The sequence below is a fragment of the Chroicocephalus ridibundus genome, chromosome 8 (assembly GCF_963924245.1).
Source record: "Chroicocephalus ridibundus chromosome 8, bChrRid1.1, whole genome shotgun sequence".
NCBI classification, from domain to species: domain Eukaryota; kingdom Metazoa; phylum Chordata; class Aves; order Charadriiformes; family Laridae; genus Chroicocephalus; species Chroicocephalus ridibundus.
The window spans coordinates 2,691,199-2,712,004 of record NC_086291.1 but is presented as its reverse complement, the minus strand read 5'-3'; the positions used below and the strand labels follow the sequence as shown (position 1 = coordinate 2,712,004).

Here is a 20,806-nt window from a genome sequence, read left to right as displayed (position 1 = left end):
GTGGAGCACCAGCTCGGCGGGGGAAAGGCTGGAGGCCGAACCAGCGCGGAGGTTGCAGCCTTCCCGCATTGTGAGAGCGAGTGGTGATGGGTTATGGCAAATAATCCCGGGCGAGCATCTCATTAAACACGTGTGGAATTGTTCCTCTTGGAGTGAACTTCGCCTGCTGCCATCTGCTCAGCAGATTCAATTAAACAAGGAGGGGTGGGAAGAATAAAGTACAGATGCTAATGCGCTGTGTAAACTACGGTGGGCAAGTTCTCCTAAATAATTTAGACTATTTTTGTAAGTTTGTGGAGCCGACTTACTCTTGGGTCTGTGAAGTTCCCTTAACTGCGTTTGGAGGTTGCCACTCAGCTCTGTTTTTCTACTTCAGGTTAGATCACTTTTTAAGTCAGTGAAATTAGCTTAAATACAACAGGGAGATGTGTTTGACTTTGGGTGAAATTCTGCTTAGGAATTCTTGACTGGGGAGCAGATATCCCGAGTAACGGGACCGTTCCCAGGTAGGGGCCGAGCAGTTAAACGCGTAGCCTCGGGGAGCTCCGTGCGCGACGGCTCGCGTGTTCCTGGGTGGTTTCAAGCCTTATTTAGTTTTTACTGTTGTTTTCGGCTCAGTGTCTGTGGCGGCAGTTTGACTAACAGGCTCCTGCTCCCCCCTCTCTGACATGCACAGAGCGTTTAATTAAAAAAAGTAGAAGACACGATTTGCTAGAGCTTGGTTAAATTATAAAGCAAGGAAAAATAGGTTAAAAACCTAGCCCAGTGGCCAAATAAATTTCTGCTGGCACTGTGGCTCTTACACAACCGTGTATAATGTTCTCTGGCATTATTTTGAAGGTTCATAAACACGGCTCCGTGTTAAAGGGGTGGAGGAAGGGGTCAGCTTTGTGTTAAGGACAGAAAGCTCCATTCTCGGTAGCTGACAGTCTGTTTCCTTCTCGCTCCTTTTGATGTCTGGAGACTAAATGCTGCGTGGAGAGAAAAATTCAATTCATTTAAAACATTTTGCATGAAAATGACATGCTTTAATGTATTTTCTTCTGATGTTTAAATTATCTTTTCATCTTATGAAGGGGGGGGGGGGGAGAAAAAAGCCAACATGTTTGTAGTTAAAGTACCCAAGCAGAACTTTAAACAAAGGTCTGGAAGAAGAGGAAGTCTCAGTGTACGGGCAGCTTTTAAGAGTAGATGCCTTTTTTTTCTTCTTCTCTTCCCCCCGCCCCGCTCCTCGGCTCTCTGGGACTTGTAAACCAAGGAGATTTATTGCTGCCCTTCCAAATGCTTCTTTAGAATTAAGAGTTCAAATTTTTGAAATTCCTGAAGTCCTCAGGAGGGAGAGGGATAAGGGAAAGCGATGAGCGTAAGTGGAGCAGAGCACACCAAAGGGCTTTCCGGGCTGGTTTTGCCAGTCAGAGCTGCGTGCAGCCTTACCAGGGGGAATCGGCTAAACCTGCATCAGGAAAACCCTTGGGAATCGTGGGCCAATGATTACACTGGATTTGGATGAAATTTAGACTTCTTTAGTAACTGCAGTTGTTATTGCTAATAATTTGGAGAGCTGACTCTGGCTTATTGTCTTGCTGTAAACATGAGTCTTAGTAATTTCACAACTGTCACGTCAAGGGAGGGACTCAACAGGGTCTGTATGAATCACCGTCCTTCGCCAGATGTGGCCGTGCCTACAGATGTTCTTGCTGATGTATTGTCATGTGTTTGACATAACACTGATAGCTGTGGAATCCGCTCCGTCAGTGAAATCCCAGCTCCCCTTGAGGCTGGTAGAGAAAGATCTCAGGATTTTTCAGGAATGCCATCGGTGTAACCCCAACTTTTCAGGAATGCCATCGGTCTAACCCCAGATCCTTCCAACCTTATTTGCCAGTCTGGAACAGAGTATTAACAAGGTGTTGAGTGTTTTCCTCCATGTAACCACTGTAGGTAAATGGTGATGGTGGTGCCGCTCTCACCTGCGGAGGCACAGCGGATGGAGGGACTTGTGTCCCTCTGGGAGCAGACAGGAGGCTTTCCCAGGGCACAGCTCTCTCTCGCTTCCATCTTCTGATACACCCTTTTTTGCCATTAGTGAGGCCAATTTGGTTGTGTTCAAAAATGGGTCTCGTTTTTCTCTTTTTCAGGTACCAAATGTGTCTAAATTTGTCTCACGGCCTCTTGTGTGTTAGTGGAAACAAGTGCTTTTAGAAATAGTTAGCTTTGGTTAAATGTTTAGCGCTAGAGAACAGTCATAGTTTGTGCGGGCAGTAGCTTTCAAATGCGAAATATGGTTTTTTAGCACCTTGTGTCAGTTTGGTAAATTAACAGATATTTTGAAAAAAAACCTGTTTTGTGTTTGCCTTCAAAACCAAAACCAGCCTCTTCACGCAGATCCAGAAACGGGTATATGGAGACGGGGTTTCCCTTGGGTAAGCCTCCCATAGACTCCCCAGGGGAAGCGGTCCTTTTCTGACACAGATTTCCTCACCCGTGCGCCTTTTGGAGCCGCTTTAATGCGATATTTGTAACAAAAAGTCTCTTACGTGTCCTTTCTGATTTGTCTTGCAGAGGATATTCAACTCCTTTGTGTACACAGAGAAAATATCGAATGGAGAAAGTGAAGTTCAACAGGTGAGTCCGAAAGCTCCTCCCCACCTCCTGCTGCCCGCTGGCAGCATTACAAAGGCAACTTATAAATTACAGTGTATTGGGATTTATTGTGGCCACTTCCCTCGTGTCCAGCACATCAGAAGGCCCATCTCCATTTCTGTTCCATTCCGTTTATTGTTGTATGGGCTGATTATGTATATGAGAGTTTTGCATTGCCATGAAAAGGCTTTCCATCTGCTTTGTGTGGGTTCTTCCCTCAGAAACAAAAGAGCAGAGCTGGAGCCCTTGTGTCGCATCTCACGGTAATTGACTAGCTTTCGTGTTGGAAGTGTCTCTTTTAAAATTGTTTTAATTCAAGGCAGAAAAACTAATACTGTTTATGAATGTGGAAATGGTATCAATTGCTTTGTGTAAATACGGGACAGCTACAGCCTTATGTAGTTGTGGTTGAGGTTTTTTGTCATTTTCTTTGAGTTTTTCTTACAGGAATGCATTTGACCATTTAACTCTTCAATTTAACATTGAGATAATATGTCTCAACACATGGGCTGTTTGCATTTTAATATATGTGTGCATTTGGAAAATTAATTTAGTGTCAGTTGTAAAACGGATCAAATAGATCTCGCTTTCGTCTTTAAGAAATTAAGGTACATTGTTCAGAAGGTACTGTGTGTTCACAACTCCACCTTCGTGCTAAACATGATGAGTTTTGGTAGAAGAGGCGGCCGCTGCCCTGCCTGGGTGCCCGAACAAGGAACCAGCTGGTCCTTCCAGTCGAAGCGTGGACTCAGTTGCACAACCTTCAGCGAGAAACCTGACCTTCCTAGACCCAGCAAGCCAGTTTTAATGTTCGGTAAAAGCCCAGGTGCCTCGGAGGAGCCCTCCTCGGGGAAATAGCTCTCTGGCCACTCACACGAGTCGCTGTTGCTGGTTTCCAAGAGTGTATCAGTCCATTGCATGCTCCTGTACATTAAAACTAGTCAGGTAATATAAACAAATTAACACTCTAACTTGTGTTTACTGTAAATAGTAAATTTCCCAGATGTTTGTTTCTTTTCCCAAGGGAAGAGTCAAAGCAGAGCTGGATCAAATGGGATTTTGAATCCCTGCATAGTGTATTTAAACTCTGGGAGAGTTTGCATTGGAGAGCAGGGCTCTGCTCTTCTGTTTCGGAAGGAATATGGTGGCTTTTGATGGGATTCTGGTCAATGTAGGAACTAAATTAATTTGCAGGAGATGGGAATAGTTCAGGGAAAGTTCCAACAACACTGGATTTCTGTTAAACAAGAAACAAGTCTTTAGTGTAGAAGCCTCGTCCCATAAGGGCATTAAATTGAAGTGTGTAATTATATTAACAGATAACGTTGGTAAACACAAGAGCATGTGATTAATGATCTCATATTAAATTAGGCTGTTAGATTGCAGTAATGCAAATTTTAAGATGAATCTCCTGTGAGTGCTATCATAAAAATGGCAAGGTTTATATTTAGAAAAAAACCAACAAAGTTCACCTTTGGTACTGCTTGTGTCTGTATTAGGTGTTTGTTTGCTGAGGTAGGGCTGGGTGTGGGAAACAACAGAAGAAACCAGAGCAAGGCATTAATCTTGGTAAATTACACTAATTCTGGTATTAACAATTGCGTGACCCTGCAGATAATAGTGTCTCAACCCTCGTAAGAGATGTTATGCTTTACAGGAGGTTCTTCCTGGCTCTGGTTGGTTACAGGGCATCTCGTACAAGTTTTTCCTGAGACTTGATCCTTCTGTGGGAGTCTGACCTACATATTAAACTTGGCAGTAGAAACACATTTCTGATTCTCAGTCATCACAGTTGAGATCATCACCATCAATACAACAGTAAAAAAATATGGGGAGAGGTAAATAAGCCAGGGGGACATTCTCCTGCAGTTTTGATTCCACTGCCTGTCATTGTTATGCCACCTTTCCCACTTTGCTTCTCAAGTGAACAGTGCAGAAGACTTTCCATACCCCTAATAATTATCCTTATTCTTTCCTGGGTTTGTTTGGCTTCTGCTTTATTATTTTTTTTTTCAATTTTTATTGTTAATCAGACACCAGTAGTATGAATGTCATGACAGGGGGGGCAGCAGATGTGCTGTATTAGAACCCTTAAATTATTTCTTAAATCTCCTCTCTTCCAATAACACCCTTCCCCCTCCCCCCAAATTATTTTTCTATTTTGCCAACCTCTAATTGGAGAGCACAGAATTAAGAAGAGGTTATATGGAACTGAGCGTAAGGACATCCTGTTCTCTTATTGTAAGTGGTGCCTTTTTTCACCTGGAGGTCCATATGCATATGGATGCGTATTTGAGTAGTTCACTTTGTATCATTGTTATTAATTTATACAATTTTGCTGCGTGTTCCTATTAGAATCGTAGAATGGTTTGGGTTGGAAGGGACCTTAAAGATCACCCAGTGGCACCCCCTGCCCTGGGCAGGGACACCTCCCACCAGCCCAGGTTGCTCCAAGCCCCGTCCAACCTGGCCTTGAACCCCTCCAGGGATGGGGCAGCCACAGCTTCTCTGGGCAACCTGGGCCAGGGGCTCACCGCCCTCACAGCCAACAATTTCTTCCTGATATCTCATCTCAATCGCCCTTCTTTAAGTCTTTTTTGTTGTTGATGTGTCAGTGAAATATTGTAAATAAAAACTGAATGTCCAAATTCCAATCCCATAGAAGAAATTTGCTGCTTGGAAAGGCATCATGCTGTCGGTGGTGCCGGGGGGTTGGTTTATGTGGTGCCCAAGGTCGGATGTGCAGGAGCGGCGATGGTTCAGTGGTGCAGATGGGAGACGTGCCACGCTCAGCGTGATGCTGGAGCCACCGTCCACCCTCGGGAGGCTTCGGCTTCCCTCTGAGCGTGCACAGGTGGGTGCTTGTGTGCAAAGGGACCACAAAAGGGTAATTGTCACCCGAGTTTAAAAGTTTAAATCTGAAACCATCCCAACATCTTAAAGAAGGGTTTGCTGCCTTTGACATCGCGCTGGGGTAACGTTTTGTCTTGAGTGTTTCTGGGTGGTCTGCACACCACGAAAGGGCCATGTGGGCTAGATTATACGTATCAGATGGCTTTTGAAAGCTAAAAGTGTTTTCGGGAAACCAAGAATCTGGATTAAAACTTCTTTGAAGTCTCGACTCTCGATTCTCCACTTAGGAAAAGACGCCGCTTGTTTCCCAGCCACAGATGTACGTATTCACCCTAAGTAGATATAAATAACTGTCTAAACACTGTAGGTAGTGTGATGAATTCGGAGCTGTCAGAGGAGAAAAACGAGGCCCCGGTGAAGCATAATTACTGTGGTTAAAAGCTCAACAATGAAGTGGATAGAAGAATAATTGAGCACTTCTGTTCCATTAATAACCAGGTCTTTTAGCCCTAATGAATCACAAGCAATATAACCGGAGTTTTATGAGTAAGAGCAGTACATCGAACGGGATCGTCTTGAGCAAATGCAAACAAATGTAAGCAAATTAAATCCCCTGTCGCTCATTCCTGATTTTGTCATTCATTAACATTTTCTTAGCAACTGATACCCAAAGGCAATTAATTACAGTTTTATGTCAGCTGGGATTTTGTTCTGGCAGACCACTGGATTGTTGTGGGGGATGTCTTTTTTTTTTTTTTTTTTTTCCTCCAATATACCAAACTGTGTAAATAATGACTTTCAGTTTGTTGTGAAAGTGAAAAACTGCAGCTGTTGGCCTTCAGGCCCAGCTATTTTAATTCTCTTGGCTTTCTTCATGGCACACGAGGAGTGGTTTACCCTTTGACGTTAAACTGCTTACACTTTTAAGGTCCAGAGTTATAGAATTACTGTTGTACGTAACAGATAAAACCTTCTTTGCTTTGAATAGGTTGTTAAAGATTGGATGGCGATTGCCAAAAATAACCTGGATTCCTTTACTGTAAGGTCTTTCAATATCAGAGAACTTGTGTACAATATGAAAATTAAGTGGTGTGAACTAGTGATATAAATAAAGTGGGAAATGATTAGTTTTATTGGGGGGAAATCTAGATTAGTTGTTTTCAAGGACGTCAGTGTGTGTTCAGCGTCCCGCCAGACATCTGGTTTTACAAGTATGGAGAACATGAAACTGGGCTTCGAGGAGGAGAGGGGACAGTGACAGAGTCTTGGGCAGGAGCGTATTTACCAGCTTCATGCAGAAAAGTCTGGATGCGCTGAACTCTGGCAGAGAAATTGGGAGCGCAGCAGCATCGACATCTCTGCAGAGAGAAATTCATAATCACTTCTTCTGTTTCTGTCTGTCCATGCATGCTGGGGAAAGAAGCGGTAGCAAATAAAGTAATTAAATGAATTAGTTCGGATGGTCAACTCTAAATATGCATGCGTCAGCTGAAAATCACCTTGCTGGAATATTCCTGGGAATGTTCACTCCTGTTTGAAGGCTGGGAAGGACAGGGACAGAGGGAGGATTTAAATTTAGAATAAGGGAATGCACAAGCAGCGAGACATGCCTTTTGTCATTAATTTTTTTCCTTGTTTAATGTATCCTTCTCTCCATGCAGCTCCTGGGTTGAGCGCTAAAGGCTGTCATTCCTCTTCCTTCTAGCTCATTCAGAGCATAATTATCAGCCATAAAACCAGCAATAATAACCTGGAAAATCAGTTCCGTATAAATCTGCTAGGAGCTGCTAAGAAGTCAAAGTTAGTTAGTTGGGAGGTTCAGGAACAGAACTGTGAGGCAAAACACGTTTTTTTTTACAGGTATGCCGTTTTGTTTCTAATAGAACCAGATTATGAGACCTGCTTGACCTCTGTGCTCTTCTGGGTTTGTACAGAAGCAGTGGTTTCTTCAAGACCCAAGCAGGTTAGGAATAAATATAGGAAATAAATATAGGAAATAAATATAGGAAATAAATATAGGAATCTGTGGACTCACAGTAGCGTTGTGATGCAGCGGGAGAAGTGCCTGGTGGCTGTTGAAGAAAGGTACTTTTGTTCCAGGTTCTTCTGGTTCACAGAGGGGATTTAAAAATAAAAATACTAACTAAAGTCTACAGTGTGTAAGCAGCACTTTTCAAGCAGCCTGGTAGTGTTAAACCCCTGTCTGTGAGTCGTTATGGCATCCATGCCTGTCAGCCTCATTGACGCATATTTTATATACAGTCTTGAAAACATTAAAAATACCTTGGCTTTCAAGATACAGCCAGAGATAAAACCTCACCTTGGAGCTCTGCTTTCCCTCAGTGCTCCCTGAAAAGGCAAGACTTCAGAGCCGTGGAGCTTTGAGGGGAACGAAGCTTTAAAAAAAAAAAAAAAAAAAAAAAAAAGAAAAAAAAGGCTCGAGGGAACTATGCAAATGAGGAAAATGTCTCTGGGAAAATTAGAGGAACTCACTGATGTTGTGATGAAAGGTTGTCAGTGGAGATGGTGACAACTGAAGTGCATTACCCATGGGTGCTGCGGTAATAGAAACAGGTGGTACCGTCCAACCTGTCTGCAAACTGAAATGCTTTGGCTGCATGCCAACTGCCAAGAAAAAAAAAAAAAAGGCAAAAAAAAAAAATAAGTCACAGCTAATGGCTGTATTGTTTGGAGCAGGCACTCATTTCTCATTATTTGGTTCCTTAAAATTGAGGAGAAAATACAGAAATCTGAAAAGAGATGAGAGGAAGCCTCCCCTCCCCTTTGTTTTTAAAGTGGGGTGAAGAACGCTTTGAGAATTGACGCGAGGATAGTAGCATTTTATGTCAATCTCAAGGTATCCAGATTTATTTTAGACCCCATTAAAATGGGTGAATTTGAGCATTTCTGTGGGAGCAGGAAACGTCTGTCACGTTTGGTACTTACCCAGGGGTATACCCGAGCGTGGGATGTCAGCTCCCTGCCCCTTTTATGTGCCTGACTGGGGATGCAATTTTCCATTTTGCCTTAAAAATGTTTTAAACGATTACGTTAGGATGGCTTCAGAGTTCAGTGCTCTGTCCTTTCATTATTTGTAGTCTCTCTTTCTGTAGCTTTGAGGGTTTGTAACCAGTGCGGCGTGGGTCTCGCAGCCGTCGGTACGCAATGGCTGCGCAGCTCTGGGCAGGTTAAAAAAAGCAGGGTGTGCGTTGGGAAAAATAGTCATCTTTTGCTTAAAGATTTTAGTTTATTATTTAGGAAAAGGAGAAGCTGATTTAAGCCCGCAGCTTTTATTCTGACAGTCTCTAGCGACTGCGTGCATCGCTTCGCAAACCGAATAATGTTTCGGAGCTGATGAAGTGAGTGTGCACCCATGCATGGGCACGCAGGGCAGAGACGAGGAGCTTTGAAATGTGTATTATTTTTTGCTGTTATTTTAATTGCCGAGAGCTGGAATGCTTGTTCACTGTCATGGATTTTTATGCTCCAGTGAAGCCCAGCTACGGAAGAAAAATTGTGTTAGTTTTGTTAGGCTTCATCTGGATTGTACATCTCGATTTGATGAATTGGAACCGTTTGTTTTTAGTAATTCTTCGGCTGATTGCTGTTACCCGTAGGTTCTTAACGTGGTTTCTTCATTGTCATAAACTTGCAATGGAAAATTGAAAGTGACTTTTTGGAGTTAGCTGGTTTTAAAGTGGTTCTGATTGTGGGGAGCGTTCTCTTGCTATCAAAGGGCAGTATTTTTAGGGTTCTTCAGATTAGACAAACTCAGTTCTTCCAACCGTGCTTGTGTCCGTGGGCAGAAAATAGACGTCTGTGTAGCTCTGGGAGGCTTCAGGTCCCTTGCTGCTGACACGCACTTGACTCTCTGCCCCCGCTGAAGTGTTGGATCCCGTTTAATAAAAGTAATGTAATGACTTTGAGCCGTTCAGAGGATTTTTGATGGGAGATACAGTTTAGGTACTAAACATTTGCTTTTTATCAGGTTCTGAGGTACGGGCTCTTCTGAAAAACAGATTTGTCAGATCTTCAGACTCCGCACAGCAGGCTAAAATTCAAAGGCTGTGGGGTGCTTTTGTCGTTCAACCTGGAAGGTGAAAACTCATCAACACCGAAACCTCATCTTGTACAGCATTCATTTATCAGAGAAAAGCGGCGATTCCAAACGAGAGTCCTTTTGGTCTGATGCTCCGTGGTCGTTTTGTTACAGCTAATGATGGTTGTGTGGTCCTTTTTTTTCAGCGAACTTAAGCTCTCTCCGCTTTTTGTGATTTCAGGTAGGGAAACCAAGAAAGAAGTGTACAGGTTTCCGTAGCGCTTAAGCACAGGTATTTCATTTGCCCAAACCAGGAGAGGAACTTTGTAACCATGAAACTTAAGTGCTTCGACTTAGGAAATTTGGCTTGTGTATGTTTGAGACCCTGCAGAAGAATACGCTTCTCAGGACACGTTTGAGGAGTACAGTGGGACACAAAAAAAAGTTTACCAGAAAACAGAAATTACCCAGCAGCTTATTATCTAACAACTGGGAGCGATTTAATAGTGTTGCATGCCTAACATGGAGGAGACCATTAGTAGTCCTCCGGTGCCTTGGCAATAAATCATTCTACAGAACTAATTAGGTATAATTCTGCAAGTCGTTTGGGCAAGGTCCTATTAAAACCTGTGCTCCTAGGAGACCTGTCGTTGAGCTGCAGCATTTGCTGGGAACAATGGAGGCGAAGGCGCTGCTGTTATCGGTGTGGGCCTTGTTATTCGCATAACCAAGTAAATCATGATAAAATGTCCTGTTAATAATAGTTAGGGAAGACATTTGTCGGTCGTGGGGATCTGGAACAACCGACAGCGTTTCTCAGCGCACAAGTGTAGCGGTGCCATTAAATCATCCCCGGGGAGTTTGGAGCACACAGGGAGCAGCAGAGATGAGTGTTAGGAATTAACGAGCAACTTCAGCTCTGAAAAAAGTTTGCAGAAATGCAAAATGCAATATTTCTCAGTATCCAACACTGCAGTATATTGCTCAGAGATGATTCCCTTTCACTTAGGATGCGTCTGGCGGATGATTAAGTGTAATACACTTAAATGTGAAAAGGACGCTGAATGTGCCAGAGCAAATTTTGTGTGTGCCTGATCCATTTCATTAATTTCTTACTTTAAATGAAAGACCGAGAGCGAAAGTCTCAGTAAATGTTTCTTGTGAAACTTAATGTTTCCCAGTAACTGTGTTTACTGTCATGTTTGCTCAAATAACAGTCACAAGTTTTTCCCTTCCAATTTTCCTCTCCAAAGTCATTAATTAGTCAGGCTCATCGTGAAGTGCCTAATGAGCTAGAGACAAGTGAGCTCTTAGTGGGCAGCAGAGGAGCTTCAATAGGCCTGGGATGTGTCCCTTGGTGACACCGTGTACCATCGGACAGCCTTGGATCTGCCTGGCACGGAGAGAGCCCGGGCGCATCCCTGCCTTCAAATCGCACACCAGCCAGCCCCGACGCAGAGCTCAGAAGTATTTGTTTGCAAAAATTTGTTGACTTGTTTTTTCATTTATTTTATTTTTAAGAAACATTTAAAGAGAAGGGCTAAAATACCCAATTTGCTATTTCTGAAGTTAGGCACTCTAATTTTTTATTTTTTTTTTTAAAGGCCTGAGAATTGCCAGGAGGGGGATGACAGTCTGTTTGTTTTCGCTTTCTGAAAGGAGAGAAATTCAATCATCTACGATTACAAGTAATAGTCTAACCTCTAAATTTTGTCCTGATTTATAAAGGGCTGCCTTCATCAGAAGGAACTCTGGCAACAAAAAGCTCGTGGAAGAATTTCACCTGTGGGAGACAGTTGTCATTGTTTTCTTTTTATTATAATGTCAATTACAGATTATTGTTATTTGAAGTCTGTAGTTAAGCTGTTGTAGCTTACGACTAGCCACGGTGAGCTGCTAGATCGATTTAGAAAATCACTTGGAAAATGCTCAGCCAAAAGCCCCTGATGCCCCCCAGGAAAGCAGCAGAAAACACGAAGTAAAAAAGCAACAACTGGAATGGCTTATTTTGCCCAAATTGCAATGAGGAGGACTATGTGAGAGCAGTTGTGAAATGCTTCTGCGCAGATCCACCTGGCTGAGGAGGCTGCCTGGATCCTGAGCCTGTTCCCTTCAATAATTCACTGCACTGTGATGTGCTCTTGGGTGTTTGCGCTGGAACCAGTAAGAGATTTCTCTGTCGGTGAGGTCTTCTGTAATACAGTTACTTGGGCTTTCCTTAAGGGTCCATTTATAAAGCTTCGTTAAATTGACTTGTGGCCTGTTTATTTTAGTCTCTGTCATGGCTTTGTCAGGCCTTGCAAGAGCATCACGCCGGAGAGCTTCAGTGGTAAGCCAGTAGCAGAGGTACAGTCACATCCAGGTGTCGGGCCTTGATGAAAGGGAACTTGATATAATGGAAATTTCATTTTCATTCTTGCAAAATTGGATGTTCAAGTACCCATTGCTCAGTGGTAAATGTATTTTATCTTTCTGTATATGCTCCTTTCTGTGACTGGTATCATTAATTAGGAGACTTCACAGCGCTTCAGCCACCAAAATAGAAGTACAGTGAGCAAAGCAGACAACAGTTACCTCTAACACGTGCAGTTTTTACTTTCCATTCAAGTTAACAAGGAACGCGGTAATACAGAGAAACTGGCCTATTTTTCATCTTTCTTCTTTTTTTTTTTTTTTTTCCAGCTGGCAAAAAAAATTCGTGAGAAGTTTAACCGTTACTTGGATGTTGTGAATCGTAACAAGCAAGTAGTGGAAGCATCATATACTGCTCATCTCACGTCGCCCTTGACTGCAATCCAAGACTGCTGTACAATTCCACCGTCTATGATGGAGTAAGTATTAAAGTACTTACGCTGTCGTTTAGTATGTGAAGAAAAAAGGTGAAAGTTTCTCTTTGTAAAATAACCTGTACTTTCTGCCACTTGGTAACTCTGAAAGAGGGGGGGAAGGCTACTCCACAGGTGCTCCTTATCTTGTCATCGTATTCACTTACATTTCTACTACACCAATGGTTAACGAGGAGCTTTAAACAAGGTCTGGGACTCAGCTCTGATGGACTGCAAAATTTAAAAAATGGGAAAAAAATTGTTCAACCCTTAATTGCATGGAATAGTCTTCTATACAAAATGAGTCTTGTCTATGTCCAAGATAGCATTTTTGCGTTGAGACACTGCTTGCCCTGAATAACTCTTCTGAAGCTGGTCATGGGACTCTTTTTTTTTTTTTTTCCCCCCTTTGAAGTACAGTAACCAAAATCACGAGCTGGTCAGTACATCACATGCTATAAATACTGCATTGCAGTTTAATCAGGTTGACATGCTGCTGTTTGATACACAGAGAGATTTGCAGAAATAGAGTACATGGCCTGGAAAGTGAATTTGTTCATTTTTAATTTGTTTTGCTTTTAAAGACAAGAGTTTTGAATAGTCTAAATCCAATCTGTTTGTCTTTCATCATGTTGTATTATGCTGCGTATTTGCAGAAACTTCTCTGGGTTTCCTAATTGCAGGAAGGTGTGATAGAAGGTCTGATTTTTCCAATAACAGTGTAATAATTTGTTCTAAACAATCAACATTTTAAACACTTCCATATGTGCTAGAGAAGAACAAGAGTAACTTTCTTGCCGTTTATTATACAATGCAAACCTTGGTTACAGCGTGTATTTTCATGTTTAGATCTCAGTCTGATTTAAAAACATTTTAGAGAGAGGAAAGTAATTTGGATGATAAATATTAAAAAAGTTTTCTGCAATCTAACTGTAAGACAGCTCTTCTCTTAATGACAGCGTTCATCTCGGCTGAAGTATGGCATTAACCTGTGTTTATATAAGGTTTTAAAATATGGGCCGTGTTGAAATAGGCGGTATGAATCTGCGTCTGGAGAGAAAGGCCACTTGCTTGTTTCGTGCTTATTGTGGTTGGTGTGAAAGTAAGAAATCTCGATAGGGCTAAGCCTCAGGTGGCTCCAAAGAAAGGGGCACCTCACTGTTGGGTTGTGCGTAGATGTAGTGGTCTCAGTGCAGTTCCTACTGGACAAGATGCCGACGTGCAGTGCTGGCACATCTGGTGCTAAATAGCCAGGCTGTTGGCAGCGTTAGTAGAAAGGTCAAGAATTAGTTGAGGATGAAAATCTTTCTGCCCTCTGATCTCTCTGTGCAGGAACCACCAGCCAGCAGTAACGCCTTCCAAGCAAGGGGTGAAGAGAAGGAGGAATGACATTCATAACCCCTTTGTCAGTATTACGTAATTTTTCATAAAAAAATAATGACAGGTCTGCTCTGAGTCTGGAAACTTTCATGAATTTCCTTTCACTTTGTCCTCCAAAATGACTTAGTGTGGAAGTCCTTTAGAAATTTCTTTGCCCGTGGTGGACTTGTGTAAGGATCCTTCGCAGTAAGTGTTTTAATAACAGAACCGGAGGTCACAGCTGGCAAAGCAGAGGTGAATATTCTATTTGCAGAGCTCCTTATTCGGGCTGTACAAGATGATTCTCATTATTTAATTACTTGGCTTGATAAGATTAAATCTGCTTAAGTGGTTAGCAGACCAGTCTATGAGTCTGCAGGACCTTCCAGAAAGAGTTTCGGCAAGACATGGTCAGGTATTTCTGGTTGAAGAACGGGGGCTTATCTGACCACTGCTGTCTTTAGGAAATTGTCTGCAAGTCATACAAAGAAAGAATGTAAAAACGTGTTTTTTCTTATGAAACTTAACTTCAGAGTTGTTATTGGTGCCATGGTTTGTTAATTGCCCATTGCCTAAATGCTTCTGCCATCACCTCGGTTGTCGTTTCTCCCCCTTCTGCCCCTCCTGCCTGCTGCTCTTCCGTTCATTTTCCTTCTCTGTGACATCTCCCTTCTGGGATACTCCCTAATTTGGTTAAAAATGTCAGGGGAAAAAGCTAATGTAGATATCCAAGGTGGCATTATTAGGTCTTATGTTTGACACAAGCCTGCTAAAGGGGGAAGTGAAACGGTTCACAGGGGCAGGAGGTGGTTCCTGAAATGCCAGGAGGGCACCTCACACCATGCCCCTGCTCAGCGTCGACAGCTGCCTCAGAACCTGTCCTTGTCTCCCTGCCTCTCCAGGAGAGAGATTCCTTTTTAATAGAAATGCCAAAATGAGATACATTTCTTTTCAAGCAGAAGCTCTCCATAAAAATTAAAAGATTCCTTGCTCGTTAGCATCCCCATTTCTCTCCCTTCGTCACTTCTAGGCCTGGTTCAAAGGGAGGAAATGGTGAGCGGGGCGAGTGTCTTTGCCGGCAGATGTATCAGAAACCACCAGTAGCTTTTTTGTTGTTGTCCAGGGAAATAAATAGACTGAGATTTTTGACAGAAAACACTAGAAGTTAAGGTACATATCTTAATGGTCAGATTTTAGGGAACAGGAACACATGTATCAGTGTTTGAATGTGGATTTAGGAATTAGGTTTTAAAGCGCAAGACACAGTTATCTCCCACCTGGATACTGTGATCATATTTTGAAGGCTACTGATTTACTTGAACTCTTCCACCTTTACTTTTTTGGACTAATTTGGTCCAGCTATGCACTTGTGAGAAGTTAAGTTAGGCGTGCTTTTGCCGGTGACAGCTTATCCTTGATGCTTAAAAAATGCGTGTTAGCGTTGGGCAGAAGAGTGCTAGACTTAGAGCAACAGCAATTAGAATAGTTCGGTTTAGAGCATTTATTAGCTGCTGCTGTAGGAAAGGTCACGTTGAAAAAGACACAGATTTGTCTGTGGTATTTGCTGTTTTCAGGAGATACTTTGCTTTAGATTGTACCTTGAAAATGTGCGTGTCCTTGGGGCTATGGTTTTTCTTTCAGGAGGGTTGTGAAATATTTGTGTTCCAACTGCTTAACTCTGAGTATTCTTTTTCTTGGTGCAGGGAGGTGTTTTCGTCATGTGGCCTCTTCACTTGAGTAAACATTAGGTGCAAGAAGAGTGTCAGAAGCACATTATCTTCAGGGTGTATTTTTAAGGTAGATTTGAAGGCTTGTCCCACAATATTTAAGGTTGTTTATCACACGGTGTTTGCCCTCTAGAAGCACAATGACGTTTGTAGATGAGGGCACTTCATGTTGTCAAGCGATTCCTCCATCAGCCTCTGACACCGCGCTCTGGCTTAGTGACATTGCTTTAGGAATGCAGCACGTTTGGGTTTGTTTTGGAAAAATAACGTGGGAAGGTATTTACAGTCTGTGTCAAGTAGAGATGATGAACTGTTGTGTAGAGAGAGGATTTATTTTAAAGGGTTTTTAATGGCTTGGTATCTTTATTTAGTTGATATTTGTGGTTAGCATTAACAAAATTAGCCATGTGGGGCTTCGTATTTGCTTGTATTTATCTTGAAGATCCGAGCATTGGCTTAGAAGACAGTTTGCCGTGTTGCTTGAGATAAACTGTGAGAATACCACACCTGGTGACTATAAAGAAATGATATGAAACAGGACTAACAAAGCACGAACGGGGATAGAAAATGAATTTAGCATTTAAATTACTCATTTAGTTGGGTAGTGAGATATGCCAAGGAAAACAAGATTTATTTTATTGCTACTATGTGGTATTGGCTTTTACAGCGAAGAGCCCAAACTGGGTACGTTTCCACGTGACTGTGGTTCCAGTCCATGGTAACGAGTTCTGGATTAAAATTAACAGCCTGGCTGTTGCTAGGTTGTACCCAACGTGTACTGGCCTAACTAGTGCGAAGTGCTAGCAATCACGTATTAGTTCTCCCCACCAAGGTAGGTTTGAGCAATGGAACTACCTTGTTTTGGAAAGTGGGGAAAATAAATAAATTAGAATATGCAAAAGCAACTTGACGAGGCCGTGCAGTTGGTGGCTATTGAGCGGTTTTGGCAAAGGGACTCTTCCAAGGGATTTTTTTTAATTCAACAAACGCTTAATCATACGCTTATGCTCATCTGGTTTACCAGAGCATTTAAACATGTGCTTATGTCAATGGAAATTAATCATACGCTTAAGTATATATGCAAGCACTGCTAAGTAGAGGTGGAGCGCTAAATTGGAGCAACAGAGCAGGGGGTATGTGTTTTTCTTTAGTTTTTGCTGTTCCTTGCTTCAGATATAGCCGTTTGCATTTTCAGTTCTTACTTAATCAAGGTTTGGGAACGGAGGAAACAAGATGGCAGTGGAGGGAGAGACTCAGAAGTGGATGGTACGAAGACCCAGTATCTGCCCTACCATCTGGGCGATATTTGTGTCCGTAGGGTCAGAGCCTGGAGCCTTGCTCCTTTTCCCAGGGCTGTGCCGCGTGGAGGGAGCGCCCAAAGCAGTTGAGAAGAGGCAGCCCATGGCATCCCTCCAACCAGACAGACAGAGTTAATATGGATAAAGTGCTCCGGGCTCTTAGCGAAACGGATGGGTAAACTGATGGCAGATAAGGAAAATGGATGTCAAGTGACATGCATCTTCTAATCCTTGAAGAAATCCCTGCTGGAAAAATAGAGCTTTGTGTTTCCTCACTAAGAAAGGCTGCTGAAGAAGCCACGAGAAACAGATTTCATGCTGTCTCCAGGTTCTTTACCAGACAGTGTTTTAATTAAAGTATCTTCCTTCTTAAGAGGATAGATACCTTTGTGTACAAGACGGTGTCTCCTGTTTGTCATGCCTGAGATGCTTCGTTCCCGACAAAGCCCTCAGTAGGTTGTTAGGAAGGAAGTCTTGGAGCTGAAACGGCCTGATGGGGTGCAGATGGGGCTGTAGCAGAGTGCCAGCAAGAGGGTGGGGGAAAGTGTTTATTTATCAGAAGTACTGAGCACCTGCAGCTTCCCTGCACCTTCAGTGGGAACTTACGGGATATGTGTCCGTCGTGAAAAGTGTCTAAATAGGGACTTAAGAAATGAGTTTTGGGAAACAGGTTTGGAAGCATTAGGTTTGTGTGGGGTTGTAACTTTGCAGGTCTGCGTGATCTGACTTGTGAATGGCAACTGAAATAGCTTTCTTCATAAAGGTGGTCTTGGACTGGATGGCAACTTGTAGATCAAGTAGATGTTTTATATTGAATATTTGCAGATGAAAGAAAATCAAAGTCTTTCCACACAAAAAGAAAGAGTAGGTCTGATAATGTGTGTAATATTTAAGTATTCAAAATGCCTTTTTCACGAGAAGCTGTGTTTGATGCTAGCTGGCTCTTGTAGGAGACTTCCAGAAGTAGCTTTATATAGTTCCACTTCTGCTGGGTAAGTTAAAGTTACGCTGACACGATAAGTACACGTGAAGATGCAGTTGCAAGTATGTACTTTACAGAATTGGTGCCACAAAGCACACTCCAGTGGTTTTCTTAGCAAAGCCCTGCATATCTGCAGTAAGATTACCTTCCAGAAAGAAAAAGAAGCTATAACTTCTTATTCAGATGCAGTTGTGAGGAAACACGCAGCTGCCTGTGCAGCTTTTCCAACAAAAAAAGAGATGATGCTTTTAAAGGGAGACAAAAAATCTTCCCTAACCCACTCTTAATCCCCCTCCGCTCCTGCCCAGTTTTAAGACCCATCACGCTCTGCTGTGCTACAGGATTTCATGTACTTGTGTGTCTGGGAGAGAAGGTAGGAAATGGTTTCCTTGAGTTCCCTGGGACTGGGACCTGAGCGGGGAGAGAAGGGCAGAGTCGCAGCGCTGGGAAGCCGCCTGGCATGGTGCCTTGCTGCTGTGAGGGGTGGTGTGGCCGACCATGGTCCCCTGATAACCCTACACCTGCAGATGGGACAGGAATACGCATGTGTGCTGGTGGAAACGTCTCCCTTTCTCTTTGCTTCTACCCTGGAGGACTGATATGTATTTCACTGATAGCTTTTACGGAAAGTTGTCATAGGTCTCCAAAAAACGTACGTTTACAGGCGCGTTGCCATTCATTAACACTCTTGCTTCTGCTGCTCACATATCATAAAATCACAGAATGGTTTGGGTTTGAAGAGACCTTAAAGCCCACCCAGTGGCACCCCCTGCCCTGGGCAGGGACACTTCCCACCAGCCCAGGTTGCTCCAAGCCCCGTCCAACCTGGCCTTGAACCCCTCCAGGGATGGGGCAGCCACAGCTTCTCTGGGCAACCTGGGCCAGAGGGCTCACCACCCTCACAGCCAAGAATTTCTTCCTAATATCTATCTTAATATCTATATAACATATATATCTATATATGTTTCAAGGCAGCTGGATATCTGTTGTTGTTCTTTATTTAACTATGCTGATAAGAGCTTCGGGAATGCATTTATCTAAATTTGTGAAAGGAGATGGAGTGGAGAAATATTTGTTGGTAAAACATACTACTTGGCAGTGTTGCGTTACAAACATTAATAGAGCTGTTTGAATCAGTGAGTTTACAAAGCTATTTTTGAAAATCATTTACTCCCTGACTCTGATACCACCTTCAGAAGTGGTCTGTTGGGTTTTTTTCTTTTTTTAAACAGATGGTTAAATATTTGCTAATGCAGTTCAATTTTATCGCAGCTCTTTCAGTGTTTATCTTTCCTCTCCGAGCAGTTAAGTGGGAGATAACGGGAATCCCATGCAGTTCCTTCAGTTGCCGCAATATCTGAAGAGCTGCACTTCCAAAGGAGAAGTGGGTGGGCCACACTAAATGAAATTTAAGATGTTATTTGCTGTTCTTGCAGGGTATCAGACTACAGTAACGCATGTGGGTTTCTAGAAAATGTAGGGAGTGTGCATAGTGCGAGTCTTGGCGTGACCTTGAGTTGTCCATAAACTGTAGCAGGCATTTAGGAAATTGCCCTCTTGGACTGTTGCTTTTACTTCGTAAATGTGGCCGAGTTCCTCATGAAAAAGTGGTTTTTGGAATAGTTTGTGTTACTGGGTTGCAGTCCTCCTTCCAATAATACACTTCCTTTATGTCTGAGAGCAAGTATACTTTGACAACTTCAAGCAGTAGTTGAAATAATTGGAACAACTTCTGTGCCTTGCCAGAAGAAACTGAACTGAATCCTCAGTAGCTGCTTTTTTGGTTGAATTTATTCATAAAAACATTGTTTTCCAGCGTTCTGTTTAGATGCAGTGGGAACCATATCTTTAAGTATTTATTTAATTATGTAAAGTACGAGTGAAGATCTTGCCTTACAATCAAGAAAGCATGCCTAGTTGTGAATTTCAAAGGAAATGCTGAATTTTCATTGAACTTATGTAATTCCATTTGCATACTAAAATCAACTTTAAATTTGGATGAACGGAAAGGGAGGGAAAGAAATGAGTCTCAAAACAATGAGAACCCCTCAGAAGCCGCTCGAGTGTCGTTTTTATACGCAGCTCCCTCATTTTTCCCTAAACTGAAACTGTACAAAAGAGGTTGATTTACACTGTAAATTCAGGCCGAACGAAATCCAATTGGAGCTCACTTGAGCGCTGTTTTGATGTAAGATTCAAAGCTGCTGCAAATTTATTTTATCTCCTACACTTGCTGATCTCCTGCTTGTAAATCCTGTTGAAGGAGAATAAAAATGAGCGCGGCCTGATGGGAATTTAATGTCTGAAGTTCAAAGCGGTTTGCACATCAGAGCGAACGTCAATCAAATGAACATCTTGCAAGCTGGGCAGGGAGCGCGTTTCTCCATGGGGAAGAGATCAAAGTGGGAGTCGCGGCTCTGTTTGCTCCCTCGGGATGCAGTTTCGATCGGTTGTTCATTAAAGTGAATCCAGAAGGAAGGGCTTTTTAGAGGGAAAGGGGGGATGGGGGGAGTGGGCCTGTCTTGAAACTAAATTTCAGCCAATGCCTTTTCCTCTTGTTTAAGGAAGTACAAAACTTAATTACATCTAAATACAGGTTCTGGTGTGTTTTTCTGGTAAGGATTTTGGAGGACTTTGTCATGGTTTGGGCTGAATTGGCCAATGATGAGACAGATGCTCTCCCAACTGAGCTATTTCGGCCTAAACCACGACGTGTTGGCGGTGGTGTTACCACCTAGAACGTTTGGAGCCTCAACGGAGACCGCCGTCAGCCATCGCTGTTATCGGCCACCTTGTAGTCTTGCTGCTGGCAAAAGGGGGAGGCACCGGTAAAAATTAAGTCGCCTTTGTGCAAGAAAGGGTGGCGATCGATGCACGTCTGCAGATCTTAATTTAGTAAAATAGTAAAATTTTGGGGGTTTTAACTTCTACCAAAGCAAGGGATGGGAAGATTTGTACAGTTTGAAACTTGTGTTTCGTGGAAGGTATAAATTAGTGGTAGGAAAGGTAAAACTAGTGATTACAGTCAGGAATGTAAATGCCACATGGCAGGGTTGAGACTTTAGTTTTAATTGTTGCTT

The 20,806-nt window shown here is 42.7% G+C and overlaps 1 protein-coding gene across 1 annotated transcript in view; it reads left to right on the top strand.

Moving 5' to 3' along the window:
* The window catches only part of CACHD1 (cache domain containing 1), a 113,201-nt gene that overhangs the window by 36,721 nt on the left and 55,674 nt on the right, over nucleotides 1-20,806 (top strand). The window contains exons 2-3 of the mRNA XM_063343752.1: nucleotides 2,563-2,625; nucleotides 12,218-12,366. Coding sequence (XP_063199822.1) covers nucleotides 2,563-2,625; nucleotides 12,218-12,366 — 212 coding nt within the window. The remainder of the gene's footprint in view (nucleotides 1-2,562; nucleotides 2,626-12,217; nucleotides 12,367-20,806) is intronic.